Below are 25583 nucleotides of genomic sequence, written 5' to 3'. Positions count from 1 at the left end.
CGTGCGCCACAACTACTGAGCCTGCGCTCTAGAGCCCGCGAGCCACAACTACTGAGCCCGAGTGCTGCAACTACTGAAGCCTGTGTGCCTAGAGCCCGTGCTCCAGAACAAGAGAAGCCACCGCAATGAGAAGCCCGTGCACCACAAGGAAGAGTAGCCCCTCCTCGCCCCAACTAGAGAAAGCCCTCACGCAGCAACGAAGACCCAACACAGCCAAAATTAATAAATAAATAATTAACAAACAAACAAACAAACAAAAAAAACAGGATCTGGCTTTGAGTACCTGAGACCCTCTACTGAAATCTCTAGGGAATGAGGCTTATACCTTGATCCCAAGCATGTTCTGATCACAGGCTCACCAAGATAATTTTTTTTTTTTTTTTCTTTTCAGCTACTTATACAAAGGGCATGGAAGACTTTATAAATTTGTACTTCTAAAGGAACATGGCATAAGGCCAATAATTATCTTCATTTTTTTTCTTAATACAAGTAAGGTACTTGTTAAGTTAATACAAGGTAAAACATGCGGTAGTGTCAACCATATGAGATAACTGAAAACATGCCCTAGTTTAAATTTTTTTCTGGTTCTTCCATCTCCAACATTTATTTTCCATACATGAGTCGCATAAAAGTATCTACAGTAATGGAGAGATTTAATGAGAGAGTGGGAGATGGTTATGAAAATCTAAGGGACATTAAAACAATCTGGGTGAAGTCATTTTTCTCATTCATTTTCATCATATGTCATTATAACCTTTATGAACTATGGACTCAAATCCTTTTTTCTACACTATCCATATTAGAACGTTTTCCCACACTTTCCATCTTCTAGAATCGCCGACTTCTTTCTCCCCAGGCTCTGTAATTTCCAATTGTCAGAAAATGTGTACACTGCAAGTGTGTATTAGGTGAGACCACAATCTGTAGTGTCAGCATACCAAGGGGCTGCTCCTTTGTGTTTCCACTGAAAGTGCTTGCTGGTTTTACTATAATAAGGCTTTATTATATCATACATCATCATGCATATTTTATGTGCAGGATGCTCAGTAGATGTTTTTGCTTTGTTTTTTTACTACGCAGCACCGTGAGGCATCTAAGCCCAGCTGAAAGTTAGACAGGAAGGTGACCTTCTGAATATATTCTTCTGCAGACACAGTGCTCCTGGAACATGATCTGATTTGACTTTCCATTATCATTCTGATGAGGAGGGACTGACAAAAAGACAGATCTCATTGTTAGATAGGTCCCTTCTAAATGGCTTATTTCACTCTTAAGCTTGCCAGGCTCCCGCTGACCTCAACGAGCAGGTACTCCTGAGTGCTTCCTACTAAAATCAAGGCAAATGTTTGGCCAACCTGGAATAGGAGACAGGCTATTTTTGTCTAATCCAAAATTGGAGTGGAGCTGTCTATGGGGTGAAGGCACTAAGACCCAGGTTCTAGAGCTCATTTCCAGCTCTGTTGTTTGCTGGGCCCACCAAGTAAGGACTTGATATGCCAGATAGCCAGCTTGGTCCCAGTAAGTTGTATTGGCTTTCTTCAACTCCCACTGCATGCCCCCCTCCAGGCCCTGAGCAAGTGCCCAGGTTGAGCAAGTCCTTCAACCTCTCTAAGCCTCAGTTTCCACTCTGTTATGTGAGTACAATTAACAGTACTTGCTCGCTGTTGCGAGGACTACGCATGATGAGTGGGTTAAGAGCATTCACTCAGGAGCCAGACTGGGTTTCCCTCCACCTCTTACTAGCCATGGGATCTTGGGAACATCCCTTACCCTCCCTGTGCCTCAATTTTCCCATCTTTAAATTAGAGTAAATGGGTAAGCACTGTACCCGTTCACCTTTGTGAGGATCGAATGAGTTTTAATACACAGAAAGTACTCAGGACAGGGCATGGTAAGCACCACATAAGTGTAGCTGGTCTTAACACTAAGGAAGAGTGTTTAGCAGAAGGTTTAGCATAGAACAAGGACTTAAGACATGTTAACTCTCATCATCATTATCAGTTGGGATAATAACAATTATTATATTTATATTAGTTTATGTTATATTATATATTATAATAATATATATTTTTAAGTGTCAAAAAGTTACCCTTAACAGTTATACGCAAAGCTTTGATCTTGATTGTAGAAGTGAGTTGGCCCATTGCTTTTGTAGGGACGTAAGTGTTCCAGGAAAATACAAGTCCTCCCGAATAATCTTCCTGGTCTTAAAATGAATGTTTGACATTGGTTGGCATGTGTTTATGTATATTAGTTACTTAGGTAAAAGGAATGTTACTGAAAACTAGTGTTCTTATCCTCTGTGAATTTAAGTAGTGATTAGTAATTTATCATCTATTTTTATTTCTTATAGTTACTTTCTTATCGGAGGAACCCTACTGCTCCCCAGAAAAGCTCTCCAATTCCAGGTTGTTAGTAGAGAAGGGGTGGGAGATGTGGGCAACCTTGTGTAGATGGGGCCATAGCTATAGCACTGCTCATTAATTAGATCAGCTGGAATAGTCAGCTTAGGTGGTAAGAGAAGACAGATGGAGGAATAGTTAGCTGCCCCATTTCAGAGGAGGGGAGAAGGCGGAACTAGTTTCCAGTTCAAGCCTTGGGCCTTCTTATTATGGGGTGGGCAGCCCTCAGCGTCTACTGCTACAACGGAAAGGGAGCCAGCATTTCCAGAGTCAGCTGCTAGGGCTCTGAAACTGGGGTTGGCCTCAGGGGGGTCAAGGAACATTCTGATATACGCAAGACTATGTATACATGTGGATTTTTCTGGGTGGAGGTATAAGTCCATGGTGTTTATCAGGTTCTCAAGGGGCTCCCGAATCCCAAGAGACTAGCACCTCCCGTCTAACGTGAGCCAGATTTCTGCTGCTGCCTTGATGAGGTGATTGAGGGACGGCGGGAGGAAATTTTGAGACTGTGGTCCAGGACGGCATCTGGGCAATGGATATTTCCATGTCTGCCAGCTGGAAAGGGAGTGTCCTTCAGGAGGGTCTGGGGCTCCCAGAGACAAGGGGAAGATCTATTTTACGAGCCTCTCTCCATGCATAAACCTGCCCTTCCACGCTGGGCCAACGGCTACCCTTTACCACATCACTACATCCCTGCGCGCTCTTGCCCACCCCTACCAAGCATTCCCACCCAACACCACCCGCCCCCCAAATATGGTGCAATTAACTGGAAGTCTCCTCCTTGAGGGCAGGAATCATGTTTTAGGTATTTATACATTCCCAGTACTCTACATGACATTCGCTACTTGTTAATGCTCACTAACGGTGAGCACTGTAAATTAATTAAAGAAATTAATTTAAAAAATGAATTTAATTGGATTGGCTAGCCTTGGGGGATGGAGCGTGATTCATAATGTCTATGAGCAATTACACGCCATAGTTTTTACAAATAAAATTTTGGAGACTGTTTTAAGTTAATTTGTCTAGTTGTGAAAAGCCACGGGAAATTATCCTTGGATACTTCTAAAGAAGAAAGATATGGTAATTTGCAAAGGGCATGAATTCTTCAAAGATTTCACTCCTCCACCACTACAAAGTATGAGTTAGAGTTAAAAATCTAGAAAACTATGAAATGAACGGAACTCATCTAATTTCAGTGCAGCAATTATAGCTCTTTTTGAGGATACATGAAAAAACCCAAATGTGGTTACTATAGCAGTAAGTTGGTCTCCAAGAAACTCTTTCATTTTCTCAAGAAAAAAAAAATTTTACAATAGAGCAGCCAAATGATAAGAAAAATAATCCACAAAGAAACATAAATGTATCTGGAAACAAAAAATGATCCATGAGCAAATGTGGCAATGGGAAAAAAAAAAGAACAAAATAAGACCAAACCACGTAGGCAAGTAAATGGATGCCAATTTTTAAAGAGAGAATTTTATAGTGTTATTAAAATGATGAGTGTTTTCCCAAATTTCCTCAGTGGCTAAGAAAATGAGATATTTTATCAAACAGAAAGGGAATTTATCTTGTGTAAGATACAGATGTTAATATTGGCTGAGAAGCCTAATAAAAAAGAGATTATTTTACAAGAGCTGAATTTTCAGGTTAGCATACATATGGCAGATAGATGACTAAACTGATGGGAAGGCACAGGAAAATTTTCTAATGGATGAACTTTTTCATTAGTGAGAAGAAATACATTATTTCAAAATTCTGGTCTAATGAATTTGAAGGTATCTGCTCTTCAACACAATAACTCCACAACCAGCTGCATTTCACCTCTGTGAATTGCACTGTATCACTGGGCTTAGATTTATTTGGTTAAATAAAGTACCCTGTTACTTTTGTAAAGATAAATTTATTGCCTTGAGATTAAAAGGGAGTAAGTTTTAGGATGACGTGTTCACCATCTCAGTAGCATCTGGGCCGATGTGTTTTTATCACCAGCAAAATCCTTTCAAATCTGACAATTCCCTCAAGTGGCCAATGGGGGGCTTGTCTGTCTTGAGAGGTCCCACCTGAACAGGTGTCACGTAAGCTCCCTGAAGGCTTTGGCTCACCTGTCCCCGTGGATGGGGTGCCTAGCTTGGTGGCCTGCATCTAGAGTAGGTGCCGGAGAACGTGTGATAAATCGGTGAATAAAATGAATGTTTTTCGGAGGGATGGATTCATTAGCTGACGTTCAAGCTCACAGAAGAGCTGCAGGAGGGCTTGGGGAAAACCATCTAAACCGGTCGTTTCCGAAGAGCGCTCTTCAGAGCACACTCCCTCCCAGCACATCGCTAGTGGGCACCTGCTATGGGCCTGGCGTTGGGCCAGGCTGTGGGGACATGGCAGAGGACAACACAGACAAGGTCTCTGCTCTCACGGAACTCGGGATCCAGGTCACCTGATTCTACAACATCAAGCGTCATTCCTGATTCAAACTGTGTCCTTGTCATCCAGCAGTGAGACACCAGCCAAGGGACACTCAGACCACATTCTAAAGTCAACTGCAAACACATGGGATTCGCCAGAACTTTCCAAGAGGAGGCCCAAAGTGGTGAGCTACTGCCAGCCACCTCCTCCTCTTCCCCTCTCCTTCTGGGAAGGGTTGGGGAGAACCATGGAGCTGTGAGAAGGCCGCAAGGCCGTGAGAGTTCACGTCCTCCCCTCCAGGATGAGGTCAAGTGGACATCTTGGAGAATAGCCGGTCTGGCTGGTGCCGTACCCAAGAGGTCTTGTAGGAAAGCTAGTGCCAAGAGGGTGCCCTCCTCTCCTGCCACCAAAGAACCCACAGATGAGCCTCACAGAAGAGCCAGCATGTACGTACTGGGGACGTGAAGGGAGGCGACAGCCAATGCTAATCAGAGAAGCCACAGTTCACCCAGAGAGGGCTCAGCTCTCTCTCCCCCACTCCGGGGATGGGGAGGGGACGGGTTGTGACAAGGGCAAGAGGGTTTTCTGTACCTGCTTAAAAACGATGCATGATTTCCACGCCAACCCATTTCAAACACAACCCCGTCATCAAGTATGTGGGAATCTTGTTTTAATCACAACCCCATCCGGAGAGAAATTCTCTGCGTATATGATTTGGGGTTTTAATCTAAATCTGACTTAACCAAAGAAAATGTGATTGGTTACCTTACTATTTCCTAAAGCGGGGGTTAGCATACCTTTTCAGGCAAGGCCAGATAGTCAATATCTCCATCTCTGCGGGCCCCAGTTCTCTGCCGGGAGTACGCAGCTCTGCTACGGCAGGGAGAAGGCCTTCTTAGATCATATGTAAATGAACAGGTGTGGCTGGATTCCAAGAAAATTTTATTTATGGGCTCTGAAATTTGAATTTCATATGATTTCTCTGTGTCACAAAATATTCTCTTATTTTTTGCCCAACTCTTTAAAAATTGCAAAAACCATTCTTAGCTCCTGGGCTGTCCGAAACAGGTGGCAGGCAGGCTGGATTTGGACCGCAAGCTGTTGTCTGCTCTCCCTTCTTTTAATTGGTTCATCTATCCAACAAATCTTCATTGAGCTCCATTACATAAAACGTCCGATAGAGACTTTTGTTCACAGAGATGCCATTTTCTTCCACGATGCACTGAACCAGAAGGGAAAATCTTTTTTGGAAAAAAAATCTTTCTAAATGCCCTGGAAGGATGGCTAGGACATGATCACATGCTTAGATGGCTTTTTCTCCATTTCTGTCCTGCAGCCAGCAATTCAGTCACAGCAAACACAAACAGAGATAGTTTATTTCTTCTGTCATCCTCTGAGCACAGCAATCAACAGGACTGATCACAGAAGCGCGCGCCTAGGGGGCAACACGATGACCGTGCAACCTGTCATCAGCCCCAGCGTGGCGCTCCAGGATGCAAGCCCACATAAGGCTCAGAGCCCGCCCGCACGAGGTGCGTTCCCGCTGACATCCACACGCATCTCAAGAGAGAAGTGGTTCCAAATGGTCACACTGCAGCTCCCTCCCAAGGGCACAAAATGCGGCGTCGCTCCTGACCCTTGTCTTCCTGGTCCCCAGGAAGAATGGCGGTGAGTGCCCCCGGGTGCCCAACACGAGGCGCAGTGCCCGCTCCCATGTAGGCACTTCCTTTAGAGATTTGGACGCCCCAGTGAGGACAGGCACTTTGCCAGCCAGCTGCGAAGGCTCCATTCTCTGGAGCCTACACTAAAGTAGGGTGACCAGGCCAACCATCCGGGGACGGAGGGCCGTCTCAGGATGTGGGCCCTTCCCTGCTAAAACTGGGACGGTCGGTTACCCTAAAAATAAGCCTTCTCTATTTCTGTTTCTCTGTCTTCTCACCCTCGTCCCAGTTCTTCCCAGGAGGTGTGACCATCCAGCGCTTCAGTGTAAAGCAGAAGCTGAACTAGGCTTGGGAAAGCGACTTTCTCCAGAAAACCCCAGAAATACTCTACTTTTTGCCTCTCTCAGGGTACAGATGTACCTTTTGTTATGAGAGAGCATAAATGTTCGAAGATCCCGTTCTCGGTTTGAAGTGTTCTGAGAGCCTTAACTTCTGATTCCATCTCGCCTCAAAAGATCCGTTTATAAAAGACAGATGTCACGCAAGCCAGTCAGTATCCCCCAGTGCCCCACAGCACGAGGGGGTCCACTCATCTAACAGACACAGCTTCATTTGGAAAACTTCTAAAGACCCCTTTTGCCCTCAATTCACCATGGGGGTATAACTCTGGTGGGCTTCGAAGAAGATTCTTGACCAATATTTTACCATCACATAAAATACATTTCTGGCGCCCCCGTAAGAATATCACATAACAAATGATGTGCGTCTATGCTGAAACTAAACCAATAAACCAAGCCCATTTTCAAAACTGTCCTACTTTTGACCTGACGATCCTTTTTCCTTTGTTGAAGATTTCAAAACTCAGTAATGAGTCAGTCAAGTGTGAAAAATCGGTGAACTGTATGTTTGTGTATCCATAGGATAATGTTTAGAAAAGTACTGCAGGCTGATCTCCTTGATTATGGAATATCAATGTGTTAGTAATTTTGGAAGGAAACCAAAACGCAACCCTTGGATGGAGCAATGGAAATAGGACTATTTCATTCAGCCTATGCACCTGGAATGTTAACAGAGCGGGCAAGTAGGTGTCTCTGTTTACTTAGCCCGGTTTTTTACATTAGAGGGCAGTGCCAACAGCATTTTCAAGGTGAACGTGTCAGCTGGGGTTCCTGCCCCGAAGTGGCCCATGGCAAGCCCTTCCTCTGTGGGGTGAGGTCTCAGAGCTGCGCAGCCGCCGGACGGGGCCCCGGTGAGTGAGTCGCCTACCTGACCAGGTCGATGACCCGTTCCCTCGGCGCGGCACTAACTGGCTCATCGTTGATCATTACAATCTGATCTCCCGGGATCAGCTTGCCTTCGGAGGGGCCACCTGGAGACAAATGAGAGCAAAGAGCAGGTGAGAAGACCACTGGTCATCCATCCATCTGTAGCCTCCTCTCCCTGTCGTGATTCCTTGTGAGCAATGGGCGTTATCAGCAAAAGCAAAAGCCACCCAGAGAATGGGTGTTCTCTCCATCGTCCTCCTCGACGCTAGACAGAACCGGGGAGGGGCGAGCTTTGGAGAAGCTCCTGGGGCCCAGGCTGCACCCTGGCCAATGACATCAGAAGCTCCGGAGGCAGGACTCACACATCAACATTCCTCTCAAACTTCTCAGGTAAGGTTGAGACTGGCAGTGCTTCCCATACTTTAACAGGCTTATGAATCAATCACCTGGGACCCTGTTGCCCTGCAGACTGATTCCGTAGGTGAGGAGGGGTGCGGGGTGACAAGATGCATGTCTCACAAGATCCCAGGGGCTGCTGAGGCTGTCAGCCAGCTGACCACACCCTGAGTATCGGGACCCTTAGAAGAAGGTATTCCCCCGACAGGTAGCCAGTCAGTTGGGTTGATCCCCGGCAGCCAGAGTCGCGACCACCTGAGCACACCTGGATTTGCACACAGTTGTATTTACTTACCCTGTACAACGAGGGAAATGGCACTCTGTGGCGGCCCGTAAGGCAGCTGAACACGAGGGTGCTAGGAAGGACTTGTAGGATTGGGTCTTGAGTTACATGCTTTGGGAGGAGGGTTCAAGAAAGTGGGGCTTTGCTCTCAGCAAGTGGGGGTAATTCTATCATGAGCATCTTAATAATTCTTGCCTAAAAGGTGGGAGGAAGGAAGCTGGCATTGGTAAAGAAGCAGCAGTCCCCTGTGTCAGCTAGGAGATGAGGGCGTTTGGTCATTTCTGTGGTTTGGACTGTGCTGGGATGTTTGTGGCGGGGCTCACGTGTGACCACAGAGGACTCATGTTTTTGTCTTGATCCGTCACAGCCTCTTCCAAATGTTTTTCCAAGGAGGAGGTAGAGAACGAGTATTTGTTGAGCATTTACTGTGTACCAGGCAACAGGATAAGTGTTCTAACTAGTAACCTCTCTAAATGCTATAATCCCTTCCATATAATGACATAGCTGAGGCTCACACAGGGGCAAGAATTGCCTGGAAGGGTTGAACTGGATGTCAGCTTAGGTCTGTGGACACTTCCAAGTTCAAGGTGGCCAACATCTCTTTTGAACTGGCTCCTGTAACTCAAAAACTGGTCACTGCCAGGTTTCTTGACACATAAAGACACAGCTGCATGAAGCACACATCTGTATTAAATAAGACCTAAAAACAAATACTTCGATAATATGGATTATCTTCACATGTCTAATGGAATTACTCCCCAAATATTGATCTGGTGCTTTATGGTACTGGGATTTTAATTTTTTTTCCAGAGGTCTATCTGGATAGTAGGCGCAGCTGAAATGTTATCTTTCAAATATTATCACTTTTACTTCATTTAGTAATTGAAACGAACACTTCACAGCCAGAATATGGAACTCATATTCATTTCAAGATGAGGGAACTGAGATTCAGTGTTTGCACACATAAGGAATTCTGAAAATCACTTGAGGGAGTTTTGATGACGATTGGATTACATATGAACAATGACTCAAATTCAGTCAAAGAAATGGTTAGACGTCAGATGCTGGTCAAATACAGAAAAATCTCTGAACTAACTGTTTGGAGAGTGACGTTAACTAGTACTCTGATGAGAAAACCATGTGCAGATGAACAGGGCTTAGTCTTACATTTGACCTATGCTTCTGATCAAATGGAAATACTCTCGTTTGAGCTAGGATTATGGGAGGAAGCAACACACAGTTCCTTCCAGAACATGAAACAGGGGCACACTTCAGAGAACGCCCATGCCCTTTACTCTGAAAGCTGGCTTGTCTACTATAGAAAAATCTGGTCTTACCATTGGAATCACTTATCATTGGAATCACTCAGTAGAGTCATTTTATGATAGACACAGTTTATGTGACCAGCATTTTCACTCATAAACATGACTGGAAACAGTGCTCTTTGACCTTAGTTTGCACTTTTTCTATTCTTCTCAAAATTGTCGAACAGTAGGTGAGAGAGTCTGACTCTAAGGAAAGTTGAGGGCAAGGAAGGGAAAAGGATGAAGGAACAGTAAGGCGATAAATACAAGAAAGCGAAAAACCAGACCCAAATCTCCAGTTAGCTCTGGGGAGGACACGCACTTTGGAGAATCCCATAACCAGAGATGTTAAAAGTGTCCCACTGTTACAAAACTGCATGCTAAATGGGACACCATTTAGGAAAAAAATATGTGTACGCACACATATACATATATATACATGTAATACATTATATATATATATATATATATATATGATACATAATATATGCAAATGTATGCACAGAATTGTCCACTATATATATGCTCTCTCTATATATGTGAATAATGGTTAACTCTCAATAGTAGGAACTCAGGTGATTTTTTTAAAAACTCTATCCTCTATACTGTCTACATTCTTTTCCTTTTTCAGGAAAGCATATGGATTATTTCCTTGTTATAAAAAACAACAAATCTCTTTTATTTTTGAGAATAAAATTCTCAGTTGCATTGAGTTCAACAACTATGATCTATAGCTAATGAAATAAAAAGCTCAGCAGACAAAGTAAGAGGTTGTGTGGTGAGGCAGTGGTAGGAGTGAACAGGGAAGTTATTCTTTTCTGCACAAGTCTAAAGGGGTTGACTGTATTTGCAGTGCTTGCCCTGGGGCAGAGTGTGTCAAAATGAGGAAAAATGGAATCAACTTTAATAATCTATACTAGCTCACTAGTTGCCTTTCATTTCCCTTAACTGACAGACTCAACTGGCCAAATATTTTAGAGTTTAATAATAATAATAATAATAATAATAATAAACATTCCTGGACTAACTATGTACCTGGCACCCTTCCAATGCATTTCATTCCCTCCCTTAGCCCTAGAAGGTAGACACTATGATCCTCATCATCCAAAGGATATAGAGAAGTTACATCAAACTGAAATGTAGGGGAGTTATCGCGGAAGCTAAAAAAAAACCTAATAAGGAGCAGAGGCAGGATTCAAGTCCATCAAACCCAGGAGGTCTGATGCCATAGTCTGCGCTCTTGACTACCGCATTTTACTTTTGAACTCTGTTACTGATTTGCAGAATCCTGGAGAAAGACAGCACAGAAGATACTTTCCTTTTGTCTGAAAAAAAATCCAGTACAAGTCCATTAAAATAAGTATATAAATACATATAATAAATAAATATTAGAGCATTGTTTCTGGAAGGCAAAGGTGGCCCACGTCAGGCAATGGCACCATAGTCCAGTATATTCAGCTGTGTTGACAGTGGAACATTTATATACTGAGAATGACTGAGACCAAGTGCATTAATTACCTGACCGTATGGTAGAATTTAAGAGATTTGCCACACACCGTATCAGTCAGCATTTACTGTATAACAAGACACCCCCAAAACCCAGTAGGGTTTCCTCTCATGCTTATGGGTCTTTGGAATGACTGTGGATTGGCTGATCAAGGGCAGGCTTGGCTGGGCAGTTGTGCTGTACACTGAGGGTCAGCCTGTACTTAGCTCTAGGCTGCAGGCTGGCTGCCCCACGTGTTCATTTTGGGGCTCGGGCTGTGAAGGGGTAACAGCCACTTCAGGGAAACTCTTCTTATGGCCGTGGCAGAAACCCAAGAAAGGAGCTCAACTCCACAAGCATATTACAAGCCTTTGCTCATGTCATCTTTGCTAATATGCCATTGGCCAAAGTCAGTCACAGGGTCCGGCCCAAGAGCAATGGGGTGGCGAAATACATTCTACCTCTAGTGGGAAGGGAGGGGAGCACCTCTTTGTAAAAGAATTCAACCACCCCAATGATCTAAATCAGGGGTCCCCAAGCCCCGGGCTGCAGACTGGTACCGGTCCGCGGCCTGTTAGGAACCGGGCCGCACAGTAGGAGGTGAGCGGCGGGCTAGCGAGTGAAGCAGTCATCTGCCACTCCACATCGCTCCCCATCGCTCGCATTACCGCCTGAAGCATGGCTCACATGACTGCCTGAACCATCCCCCGCCCCGTCCGTGGAAAAACTGCCTTCCACGAAACCAGTCCCTGGTGCCAAAAAGGTTGGGGACCGCTGATCTAAATCCTAGAGAAACTTAAACACAGCCTTCTGCTTTTTCACTAAGGAGTTCGTCGGGAGCTTACTGAAAACAGCACCGTGCCTGCCTCTTAACGTGTGCATTCGTACAGTAAGAAGTGGGTCATTTCCATGGTTACAAATGATGGACCAGTGTTTTCCTAAGTCTGGCGATATGATGGATTTGGAAGTTTAAAACCTCGTCTGCAGAGCCATTTCTGTCCCTCTGGTGGTCTGGCTCTACCCAGGTGATGGGAAAACTCAATTAGACTTCATAGCCTGAAACAGAACAGTATTAAGCTTGTGAAATGGAACGGCGGTCATGCTGGCAGGGGGTGGTGGGTGGTCCCGGAGACCGAGCCTTGGGGTTGGGTGCTTACCTGGTGTTACTGAGCGGACGACCACTGGCTTTTCACTCCCTGCCACGAAACCAAACCCCAGCACAGGGTCCCTCCTCATCTCCACCCTCCGAGGAGCCGGAGGGATGATTTGGCAGCTCTCCAACCGAGGGTCGTCAAATGGGATTGCCTGTGTCATGTGACTGTGGGAAAAGCACACAAAAGACAAACTCGGCATCAGTGTATGTGTCTGGCAATGGCCCGGCGACCGCATCCTCTCTAGTTGTAAAACCTTCTATTCTCTGTTTGGTAGAGAGTGGGGAGGATGTGGGGAGACCCACCGTCAGGCTTCTCACATGGCTGCCTTCTTCCTTGAAAACTCTAGGCCCACTTCTGCTTGAGGCCTTCGTACTGGCCGTTCCCCCAACCTGAAATGCTTGTCCTGCAGATGTGTGTATGACCCACCCTCACCTCTCTCGAGTCTTTGCTCAAATGCGAGCTTCTGAAAGAGGACTATTCTGGTCACACACTTTAAAATCACAGCCTTGCCTCCCCACAACCAGATCCCTTCACCCTCGTCTACTTTTTTTTTTCCCATAGAACTAATCACTTGCTAACGAGCTGTGGAACCTACTTATTTTGATGCTTATTTTCATTGTTCTGCTCTCCATACTAGAATGTAAGCTCTGTGATGGCAAGGAATTTTGTTTGATTCACTGATTTATCCCAGGTGCCTAGAACAGTGCCTGGCATGTAGTGGATTCTCAATAAATAATTGAATTAAATAGAGAAAAAGATATTTCTTTGTGGAAAACTATCAAATTATAACTGATGTGCTGAGAAAGAACCTCAGAGGGTTCTGGACATTTAGTGGGTAATGCGTACGGCTTTTGGCTCCAGTGAAATTGAAGTGATGGGGATCGTTTTGGTGGCCATAGGTTATCCTGGTGTCAAATACAGTCCCCCTTTCCAAAGAAGTCGAAGAACTAACTCTTGGCATTTCTGTTCCAGAGAGACTTTCAAATGATTTAAATGAATCTTTTTGTTAACACTTAAACTTCAGAAGTCTTATCGATAATCAAACTTGAAAAATGTACCGCATTCAAAAATTTTCAAAATGCTTCCACGAATAGCTCATTTGATCCACGAAACAACCTTGAGAATGAAGGAGTGGAGCAGGTATTATTATCTGCATTTTGCCAAGGAGGAAACTGAGATCAAAACAGTGGCTTATTGTTCCTCAGGGCCCATGGTTGGTATGCCAGAGAGTTGGGTTGAAAATCAACTTCGGTGACTCTTAATGAAGTCTTCACTCATGCACATCATCCAAGGCAGACTTCTTTTGGGGGAGAGTTATTAGTTTGAACACTAGAAATCTCCTTAAATATGTAAGCCAAGATTATTTCAATGACACGGCCTTAATTCAATGTTTTTCCCACTAACCTTCTTCAATAAGTAAAAGAAGATCATTTTAAAATACCTTGAAATCCTACTGTCCTTCAGTGTAATGAGTAAGAGTTAAGAAAAATCATTGAAAACCCGCTAAATCTGTCCTTTTGGCATATATCGCTGGCTAGGAAAATAAAAGTTTAAAATCCCTTTGAAACAGAAAGGAAGGAAATGTCTTTTTGAGTTAGCAGTTTGTGATCTGGAACACTAGGAAAAAGAGAAGTGTTAGTTGCCAAGGAACCCGTTGTGTGCCACGTGCTGACACTCATCTGTTACCGTGTTTCATCTTCACAGCCGCTGAGATAGAGGGAGTTTGACCCCGCCCACCTCCTCTTTGTAAATGCCCAGAGAGGAAGAATAACTGGGCCAAGGTCACACGCTTCTCAGCTGTAAGCCAGGTGCGATTCACACCAGGTCTTCTGATTCTGTGTCACGTGCTTGACCAGCTACATAATTTGCAAGGACAGTACAAAATGAGAATGCAGGGGCCCTCCTTCCAACATGATTAAGGACTTCAAGACGGCAGAAGGTGAAACCCAGCCCAGGGCCTTCTGTGACTGCATGGGTCACAAGCCCATGAAGCTGGCCTTGGTAGGGTGCTATCCCCAATGTCTCACCACCATTCTAGAAACATCCAGGTTCAGAGTGGTGGTGTTACAGGGCCAAGGGGGCAGGGGCTGTCTTCTGTGAAACTGTAGACGTTTGTCTGGACCCAGAGAGTAGACATGGCTACCACGGTGGGGCACGCACTTGGGACGAAGGGAGGTGGGCAGACCTCAGGTGGGCAGAAGGTCACATGGAGAGGCCTGGCAGTCTGAAGGAAAGAATTCAAAACCCTGATTAAACCAGCAGAACCTATATAGGGTGAGCCCCAGTGTCCAGGGTAGGAGCTGCAGATGGGGCCCTGGGCGGGAGGGACTGAGACACAGGGAACGGGTGGGGAAGTCAGGGCTGGGAACTAGGACACCAGGAGGACCTCTCATACTCCTACGGCGGGGCCCTACTGGGCGGAACTTGACCCTCCACATTGATCTCTCACAGGCCTGAAACAGGCCCGGCTGTGTGTGCCTGGGAGAGAGTGGGGCTACCTGGGGGGTCGTGGCCACTGTTCGGTTCTCTTGTGTCCTCTGTAAGACGGCTCCATCTCAGCGCGTAACAGAGAAGAACAAGCTGACTCCACGTTGGAGCTATTCCTTCAGCTCTAACCCTCGTGCTCTGTTGTCTGTGCTTAGTCATGCTGCCTCTGCGCCTTTGTAAAAGAATGCTGCCTACAGCCTGAAATATACAGGATAGCCCATTCTCAAGGCTCTGACCTTTAAAGGTACAACACTTTCCCCTTTATATACAGATTAAAAGTTGCAGAACAGAAAACAACAAATGCCTTGTTGGAGGTTTATAGGAACATTGTGACCAGACCAATATAAGAACAAAGGATTCCGGCACCAAGAAGTTTGCAATAACCAGACACACCCCCTCCGCCTTTCGTACAAAAGAATTCTAACTCCAGTAAGACAGTTCTTTGGGACAGTAGTCCACCATCTCCTCGGTCTGCTGGCTTTCCAGATAAAGTCGCTATTCCCTGCCTCAGCAACTCCTCTCTTGATCTACTGGCCTGTCGTGTGGCGAGCAGTGCGAGCTTGGACTCAGTAACAAGAGTGTGCTGTACTCTAGCTGCATTTGGAAATGAGTCTCTCCTTTTGTCCCCAGAGCGGACAAAGGAAAAAAGGGAGGGGAAATCCACATGTTTTTGGCCCTGAGCTCTGAGTCTGCACCAGAATCCACAGAAGGCATTCTGAACGATGAAGGTTGTAGAGGTGACGTGACTTGCTAATGGTAGTAGGAGTTGCATTACAGAGAATCAAACTCTCAATTCCAACTGTAGAGCGGGACTGGGAAGATGAGTCCCCATGCTGCTGCCAATACTGTGAAAAGCTTCCAGGAGTGGTTCCCAAACTTTACTGCATATTAGAATCACCTGGAGAGCTTTAAAAAGCCCTAATGCCCAGGTTTCATCCTAGACCAATCACATGAGACTATCTAGGGGTGGGAGCCAGGATCAATTTTTTAAAAAATTAATTAATTTTAGGCTGCATGGGTCTTCGTTGCTGCGCGCGGGCCTTCTCTAGTTGCGGGGTGAACGGGGGTTACCCTTCGTTGCGGTGCACGGGCTTCTCACTGCGGTGGCTTCTCTTGTTGCAGAGCACAGGCTCTAGGAGTGCGGGCTTCAGTAGTCGTGGCACGTGGGCTTCAGCAGTTGTGGCTCGCGGGCTCTAGAGCGCAGGCTCAGTAGTTGTGGCGCACGGGCTTAGTTGCTCCGCGGCATGTGGGATCTTCCTGGACCAGGGCTCAAACCCGTGTCCCTTGCATTGGTAGGCGGATTCTTAACCACTGCGCCACCAGAGGGGCCCCTGGATCAATTTTTTAAAAAGACTTCCCAGGTGATTCCAAAGTGCAGCAATGTTTGGGGATCATTCACCTGCCCAGGGGAGGGTGTGTTCTAGTGCCTTCTGGACAATAGGAAAAGGGGACTTGACTGATGTCCCTGACCACCTCCCCTAGCATCCATTGCAAATGTAAGTTAAAATATTTAAAGTATCTCTAGACAGATTATCCTCTTTCCACTACATGATAAAGTAATAGTCTCCAATTTTTAATTCATCATTCACTTAATGAGTATTACAATATTATTTTATTAATACCTGACATTTATTAAACACTAACTTCATGCTAAGCCTTTTTCGAGATGCTATCCATATGTTAGTTCATTTAATTCTCCAAAACAACTCTATAATGCATTCATTTATTCATTTAGTCAACAAATGTTTATTGAACGCCCACTGGCTTCTCAGTTCTGGGGGTACAACAGGAACGAAAGCAGAATAAAAAAATAAAATATTCACTCCAGTGTGCAGAGACAGGGAATAACCTAATGAATTGGTAAAACGTATGGCATATCAGGTCATTTTAAGTACTAAGGAGAAATACAATGCAGGGAGGAAGGCTGGAGAGAGCTGCCAGGCGAGGGAACTGTGAGATCATGCTAGGGGTCAGGAAATGTCTGGGGGGAGGGGCATTTCGGCAGTGCAAAGGTCCTGAGGTGAGCTATGCCTGTGAGAGCATGCCTAAGGGACGGCCGGGCAGCCGGTGGTGGGGGGAGGGTGGAGACAGTGAGGGGAGTGGTAAAGAAGTGATGAGGGGCTGAAGATGACCCAGGCTCTTAGAAGGACTTTGTGTTTTGTTGTGAGTGAAACAGGAAGCTGTTTGAAGGTTCTGAGTGGAGAAGTGATGTGATAGCTGCCACACTGAGAACAGACAGGAGGGAGCGCTGGTAAGCAGGGAGGGCACTTCAGGGCCCACTGCATCAATCCTGACAAAATATCATGGTGGCTTGGACCAGGGTGAGGGCAGATATGGCAAGAAATCATTGGGCTTTTAACATATTTGGAAGCCACTCTGACAGAGCAGGGGTGGGACTCCTACTCTGGAACCTTCTTCCTGCACACACAGGATGGTCCCAGGGAGATGGACCTTTAAGCACATTATCTAATGCAAGTCCCGTGTCCCGATGGATCCAAATCGCAGGAGACATTTTCTCTGGAGCTAATGCTTCACGGTTTGTACAGGAAACACACAAATGCCCAGGTATGGGGCCAACACGAGAACTGGTGTGGTAGTCTGGAATGAGACTGTGAAGCCAGACTCTCTGGGTTCGAATCCTGGTCCCACCACTTCCCAGCAGTGTGATGTGGACAAATAACTTCATCATCCTGCACCTCAGTTTCCTCATCTGCAAAGTGGTGATAATAATGGAAACAACCTCATAAGATCATTGTGAAAATTAAATGAATGAATAAATGTCAAGCACGTAGCAAACTCTCTGGCATGTAGGAAGCACTCAAAAAGCATTAGCTGTTATTTTCATCTCTTGAGGGCAATGAACAGAAAGGCATATGTTTCAGACATTATGAACTCATTCAATCTTAAAATATGAAGACAAACTCAACGTTTCAATTGCCTATAGCCCAACTCTCGGTGAGATGCCTCACAAATCCTGGGTAAGCTCTGAGACTTCAATCTGAAGAATCACGTCAAGTGCAATGACACAGGAAACACAAATATATACTGATATGCACGAGGCAAAACAGTACCAGAATACAGAAGAATAAAATCTAGGCTTCTCTAGCAACTGAATCACGGTTAGTAAGTTTTCCTCCGCCACGTTTCAAGGACTGTTCAGTGACCTTGGAGCCTAGGGCTGGGGAATGAGGCCGGGTCATGGGGAAAGTGAGAAGCACTAAATCCGTTTTAGGGAGTGAGGCCCAGGCGCAGGCCCTTTCACCTCAGATGCTGCCGTCCTCTGTGTCAACAGAGAATCTGCCCTTGGTCCATGTCACTTTCCCACCCCAACAAGGTTTGAAACTTACAAGCACGTGCATATGATGTGGTTGTTGCCTGTCCTAGTATTATCTTTTTTGTTTATGATTTTTTAATTCTTTTTGTTTTGCTTGCACTTTGAGGATAACCTTCCAATGGCATTATCATATTCTTGCTAAACAGGTTATATTTTCAGAATACATTATCTAAAAATAATCAACCCCTGTCTCTTTTCCAGTAAGAAAGGATCCACACTAAAATGTTCCCCCATGAAACATCATTCTGTTCTTTGTGTTAGGCAAGTACCTTTTGGCTCTCTCCTTGCAATATTTTTTATAAAGATTTGAGTACTTTTATAATGAGCTGAAAAAGCAACATCTTTTTACCTGCTGAACATGCTTCAGTGAATTCTGATGCTGAGCCTTGAAGAATACAGCTGATGAACTACACAAACTTTCAGCCCCTGCCCCAACCTCCTCCAACAAATACACATAGATCGGCCAGAAATCTCTGACCTAAAAATCCAGAGTGCATTAATTGAGATGGAAAATGTGTCCACTGAGATCGAATGAGCAATCTTGCTATTTCTGAAAGATTCATTTCACAAGGAATGATGGGAACCCTGCTGCCTAACTCCCCACGACAAAAGGAAAGGGCTTTCTTTGAACTCTCGGAGCCTTTCTTCCTCAGCAGAAATAAAAGACTGATACATCCAATGTATCACAAAGAATTACTCTGACTAGTAAAATGTGCCCTGTAAGAAAACCTAAAGTAATTTCAGTTTACCATGCACTCATTAGAGCCAGTGAGGTCCTTTTTTGGAATATGTGCTGAGTAGAAAGATTCTGGAAGGAAGAACCAAATTTAGAAGCCATTCCCTTTGGTGTGGAGTTAAAGAATCTAGGAAGATGGTGGCAGGTGGGACCCCTGGGTAGTTAAGACTGGAATGAAAAGGAGTATAAATAAACATACATGCCTCAGTTCTGCGTGAGAAGGTCATTGTTGGTGTGACCTTTCAGGGATGGGCAGCTGTGATTCCATGAGAGCATTAAGCATCAATATATAATAGTCTCATCTTGGTAGCCCTGGTGTGGGCCGCAGACTAAGTTATTCTTCGTTTGCTTCCCAGGATGTGATTTGCCACTGGACACCACCCTGCTTTTCAGTGCCTTCCCACCGGACACAGTACGTACTTCTCCACCCCTTGACTCTGCTAACATCTCATTGCCCAAAGCACGTGACATGGCTGAGCCCAGATGTGACCAGCAAAACACACTTGTTTAGCTGGGCACGAGCTCTTGCTTTTCTCTTGTCACCATGAGAAGACCTTCCCAAGGCAGCTGCCACCCTTTCAGCTTGGGCTCTGGAATGGACACATGTAGAACAGACCAGAGCCGGCAACTCAGTGAGGAGCCAAGTGGAGCAGAGCTGTCCAGCACCTCAGCCTAGATGAGCCAGCTGAACGAGGGGTAACAAATGCTGATTGTTTCATGACACTGAATTTGGGGGATGTTTGTTATGCACCAAAAGCGCACTCATACAATCTGTAATTAGTGTTTTCAATAGTACTTAAAAACCCTGAAATGCCACATCCCCAAAGGATTCTCTCTACCACCTCTATTCTCTACGCCATTTATGGCTAAATGTGCTACATTTTACAAAAACACTATCGACACTTGCAAAGGAAACTTCTCCCCTTATTATCCCAGTTGACATGGCAGCCACAGGCACCTCATGACCTATTCTTCATGACTTTCTCATATCTCTGAACTGGACTTAGGTAGTCGTGGCTCCCAAGCCAACAATTCAAAAGCCCTGTTGTGGCCTGTGAGGGGGCTTAATAACAAAGGCTCTGGACTTCCCTGGTGGCACAGTAGTTAAGAATCCACCTGCCAACGCAGGGGACACGGGTTTGAGCTCTGGTCCGGGAAGATCCCACATGCCGTGGAGCAACTAAGCCCGTGCGCCACAACTACTGAGCCCGCGTGCCGCAACTACTGAAGCCCGCGTGCCTAGAGCCTGTGCTCCGCCACAAGAGAAGCCACGGCAATGAGAAGCCTGCGTACCGCAACGAAGAGTAGCTCCTGCTCGCAGCAGCTAGAGAAAGCCCACGCGCAGAAACGAAGACCCAATGCAGCCAAAAATAAATAAATAAATAAATTTATTTTAAAAAGAAAAAAGAAAGAAAGAAAGGCTCTGAGCAAAAGTGCTGAGCGAGACAAACTAGAGCTCCCCAGAATAAGAATGTAAGTAGGAAGGAAAAAGAAAGCAGAAGTGTGAATTACTGAGGTTGATAGGTCACAACTGAGAGGGATCATGAGGTAGATTAGACCCCAAGATAGGTTTCCAGCAAGTCAAAATTACGATGATGTGTGTGACAAAATAACATATTGAAAAGAATTTTTGCTTTGTTCTCATTGAGTTTCTTCCTCTCCCAGGTCTAGTAAGGTAGACAGGCTTCGTTCAGACCCTTGCCTCAGGGAAGATGCATTTACCAGGGCCCAGAGAAAAAGCTGATGGCACAAAGCCTCTCTCCTGACTTGTTTCGTGAAAATCTGAGCAACTTGGCTTAGGAGTCAAGGGCAGAGGACCCCTGTGAGGTGGCAGAAAGTTCAGGAGAGAGAGCTTGGTGGTAAGTCTAGCAAAGCAGCAAGATGCACAGGCTGAGCCTAAAGAAATGGCAAAGTCAGTGAACTTCAGGGGACCATGCAGGCTCAGACTCCGGTATCTTAGGACTGAAGAACACAAAGGCCTGTTTGAATTTCTGTTCTGCAGAGATTCCGAGGACTTCTGAATATTCGACATGATTATATTCCAACTGCCAAACAGCAGAAATGTAATATGATGACACTCACACACGCGTTTAAGGGTAAGATTTATACTGGCTCTGTGAGAAAACAGAAACTCTGAATAAACAGCGTCTTTGAAGGAAAGGAGAAAAGGGAGCTGGAAGAGAAGTGACGCCACTTGGAGAGAAACCATACTGTGGAGTGACGTCACGCGAGGAGATCCAGGAAGTCCTGCTAATGAGGGTCCTGAAGCTTCTCTGAATCTCGAACTACCTCCTAGAGCTGCTTCCCATGAGGCTAGGAGGCTCAGCCACGCGGCATTTCCATTCTCGTATGTCCAGGAGATTCCATCTCTCTTAGGATCTACAGTATGTATTTTTATACTCAACTCCCCCCTTCCCCCTCCCCGCTCCTTTTTTTTTAAACAAATCCCAGCAAGCCTCTGTCCTTTAGGATCAAAAGAGCCCAACCAAATCCCACCACTGAAGATGAGTTAAATTTAATATGAACATAGATAACTGGACATGATGTGTTTCCAGGTCACATAACACAGTGAGTCTCAGGCTTTTTGCCTTCGTGAATATGCAGATTACGGGTTCAGAGGAACTTAACCTTCACTAGTCAATTCCACAGGCCATTGTCAGTCAATTCCCACAACAGGTCAGGAGCATTTAAAGATTAAGAACTGTTTAGTCAAGCTTGGAAACTTACATAGTACTTAAAAAGCCAAGATAATCCAGAATGCTTAAACTTAGAAACCACAAAATGTTTGGAGGAATCCTGTTAGAGAATTTTAGGAGGACTTGAAAGAAATGGAATTTTTCCTTAACGGGTAGACTAAAGATAAAAATTTTCAGTTCTTTTCAAATTAATATATAGATTTAATGCCATCTAATAAAGATATATCAACAGTCCTTTTAAAGAATCCAACAAAGAGAATTCTAAATTTTATATGATAATATAAAAGAACACTCTGAACAAGAACAACACTCTGGTTGTCGAGCCCTACAAGATACTGAGATACTGGGACAAACATAGAAAAGTATAAAATGATGGAGTAGCAGCTTTGACTACAACAAAACAAGGTTCCAGGGTAAATTTAGAGATGAATGCCCGCTTGAAAGAATTCAATGCAAGCTTTGGCACCAAAGAAAGTGAAGTGCTTTAGCATGTCAACAACATGGCTGCTTTCGAAACAAAACCATTAAAGTACAGTAGAGTGACTATGACAATCCTTTGGCCTACACAGGGGTTGTTGGCTACCTGGTAACAATGAACTAAAAGAGTCCTCTCTTCAGAGTAAAGGAGATATTATAATAATGAATGAGAAAGTAACTTATTTTGTAAAAGAAACTTGGATTGTGGTAAGAATATAGGGAAACAGATGTTTGGAAATGATTCTACCATTATGTGCTTGTTTTACTGAAAATTATACAAATCTGTATCTATCAAAACAGCAGCCTTTGAAAACCTGAAAGTGCGTTTTTCTAACCTGTTTTAAAAAACCTGCAAAGAAAGCATTTCAGCGAATTGTGGACCCATTCGTTAAATATGATAAATGGCAACATCTTCGATTTGGTTTGTGAGAACAGTTGAAGGACATCAAGGAATACGGAAACCCTCCAGCTGAATTTCAACAAAATCCCTTGCATGGATGGAATTGAAAAACAGTATTTCCTGATCTAATAAGCAAGCTGGTGAAACACTTTGTCCATTTGCCTCTTCATATGTTTCTGCAGTTCCCTTTTTCTCCAACGACAATGACTGAAACCAAGTAAAGAAATAAGATGAACTTGCAACCAGACCTTCAAAATTTATCCATGAAGTGGTAAACCAAGATGCTCAAAAATAAATAAGCACCCTCAATAACTCTGCTGTCATTTAAAATATCATATAATTGTTAATGCAGCAGTGATAGCAAAAATGTTTACAAGTGATTAAAATGTATATTTCACCTTCAACTCATGTTAACATCTATTCTTTACAGCCACGTATATTTTATATATATACAGTATGAATAAATGAATATACATTAAGGGGGCACGCGTTTAAAACTTTTTTACTAATAGGCATACAAAAGCACCAAATGTGGACATTTCTGTTCTGTATGATCTAGGGGGTTCCTGACTTATGGTGTGGGCCCAAAGGATGTTTTACATACTCAAACATGATGGACAGAGTCGCTGATATCACAGAGCTCATCACAACGCTTGAAAAGTCCAGCTTTCACATTTAGAAATATTCAGTGGCATTTCCAGAAACCTAAAAATGAAGTTAGAGTGCTGCTGATGGGAAATGGTGCCTTTCCATCCTGCTTATCTCATCCTACCCCAGCCACCAAGATGAGAGAGTAGCCCCAGGTTTGAGTGACTAAGGGACAGACAAATTGATGGTTCTTACATGTGCTCTTGCTGTGGGCTCCACTAGATTGAACCCTCTGGGGTTTGGAAATCCAACCACCACACATCTAAGATTTCATGGATATCTGTTGCTTACAGAGCATAAAGTATTGCATGGCTGGGCAGACTTTTTCTTCTTGATTGATTACCCTTTTTTTTTTTTTTTTGGACCTATAGGAAAATATATTTTTGAACAAAAGACTTGATAACAATGAGCAAAGCCTTTCTCAAACATGTTAAAATTATCACTTTAGGTCTGAGAGTTTTTCTCCATCAAACTGGATTCTACCCATATTTTAGTGCAGTACTTGGAGGGAGGAGGGGTGAAGACACAGGAGGTCTCCTCCCCATCCCAAGGGGCTGTTGTATAGCCCTGTGATCTACGCATATTCTTTGAAAATTTATATTATAATTTTATACTTAGAAAGTGAAAACAGTCCCATGGTTCTTATAAATTCAAACTGTAAGAGTGTGTGTTACAGAAACCCTAATCTAAGATAATATTTTAAAACATGAATTGATCTCTATAAAAGAGGTATTTTTAGAGAGACGATTAGGCGCACTTTATAAATTTCATGATCTTCTAATCTTTACACAAACGATTTCAAAAAGTGATTAAGTGGTAAGGGCTCACTTTGACGACTAAGAACTTCTGATGGAAGTTAAATGGCATTGGTAAGGAAATCACAGTATCAAAGGTTTAAGCTAACAGTCCTGTGTTAATTAAAAACTTGTGATCTCTTAATCTTTTCTTCATTAAAATAATTATTCCTACCCCCTACCTAGAGTATTTAGTTTTCTTAGACATAAAACTACATAACCGCCCAAGGTTACACATCTTTTCTGTTTTGGGCTGGTTTTGTTTGCTTATGTTTCCCTTGTTCTAAGCCCCATAACAAGAGAGCTGAACCTCACTTCCGCACCCCCTAGATCCACGCCTGGCTCCTTTTCTACGTGTCCTGTGTGCTGGGAGCTTTGATCCTGTGGGTGGCAACATGTGGGCCCGCTGCCCTCTGGCTTCCATTGGGTTCAACCAATGGGAGGTGCTGGCAGGGGAATGTGAGGTGAGGAGGAGAAAGAGATCAGGGTATTTCACCCTCCAACTCCCTCCTTGGTTTCGTGCAGGTCTGAAGTGACTTCATCCACTGATTACCATTCCAGTCACATCAGGCCCCTTGAGCCTAGTGGTGTTAACGGGTCCCAGCTGCCGCTAGTGCCTGGGTGCCTCCACGGGACTTGTTGCTTTCCTTGTCTGAGCCCACACTCATCCATTTCCTGCCAGAGCCAGGCACCGTGCCTCTCTCTTCCATGAAGCAACCTTGTAAGTCCCAGGAAACAAACCCTGCCCCTTGGACGGCACAGATGGAGTCTCCTTGAGTTGGCTTCCAGTGAAAAATATAATTCTAGCTTCTTTTTTGATTCTTAGCCAAGAGATAATAAATACGTCTGCTTTGAGAGCAGCACTGAGATCAATTATCCAACTAATATTTATTTACAATGCATCAACCATACTTAAATTTCCACCAATGGTTCTCAAAAACAAACAAAAACAACAAAAACCCTCCCCAAAATACCTATGAAAAAACCATTTCTTTCTGAATGAAACATATTTTCCACATATAAACCTTTAAAGACAGTGAAGACTTTGAATTCATGTATTGACCACTGTGGAATCCATTTCTATTTGCCTAATTTAAATGAGATGCGAACTCTTTTTATCTTAATTGAGGCATGCTTTCTTTGTCTCTCTGTCAAAGTATTCTTAGTAAACTTTTATCTTTGGTTGACATTACATACAGTCAAATTTGCAAGAAGAGAATATCACTGAATTTGAGAGCTGGATGAGATCTTGGCTAATGCTTTTATGTTTTAGAAGAGTTGACATGCTCATTTGAAGATTTCGTGTACCATTTTCTTTCAAGTTGGCAGAAACTGACTTTTCAAATTCAGTCAAAATCAGTCCCTTTTCTTATTTATGGTGGATCAAATGTATCGACCATCTATTCAACAACTATTTAATAAAAGCTTTCTATCTGCCTGGTGCCCAGGATGTGGCTATGTTTCAGACCAACAAGCTTATATTATAGTTCAGGTATCGACAAACAATAGCCCATGGGCCAAATCTGATCTCTGCCTGCTTTTGTAAATAAAGTTTTATTGGAACACAGCCAAACCCATTTATTTATGCACTGCAGCTGTTTCCATGCTATAATGACAGAGTTTAGTAGTTATGAGAGAGACTGGCCCACAAAGTCTA

At 44.1% G+C, this 25583-nt stretch overlaps 1 protein-coding gene across 1 annotated transcript in view; it reads right to left on the bottom strand.

The window, feature by feature from the left end:
• The window catches only part of FRMPD4 (FERM and PDZ domain containing 4), a 176889-nt gene that overhangs the window by 83493 nt on the left and 67813 nt on the right, over nt 1-25583 (bottom strand). Inside the window, exons 2-3 of the mRNA XM_068533623.1 lie at nt 12358-12518; nt 7733-7835 (exon numbers count right to left, since the gene is read on the bottom strand). Coding sequence (XP_068389724.1) covers nt 7733-7835; nt 12358-12518 — 264 coding nt within the window. The remainder of the gene's footprint in view (nt 1-7732; nt 7836-12357; nt 12519-25583) is intronic.

The sequence above is a fragment of the Eschrichtius robustus genome, chromosome X, assembly GCF_028021215.1.
Source record: "Eschrichtius robustus isolate mEscRob2 chromosome X, mEscRob2.pri, whole genome shotgun sequence".
In the NCBI taxonomy this organism is placed as follows: Eukaryota; Metazoa; Chordata; class Mammalia; order Artiodactyla; family Eschrichtiidae; genus Eschrichtius; species Eschrichtius robustus.
The sequence above is the reverse complement of the archived record's forward strand: the minus strand, read 5'-3'. Positions and strand labels throughout refer to the sequence as shown.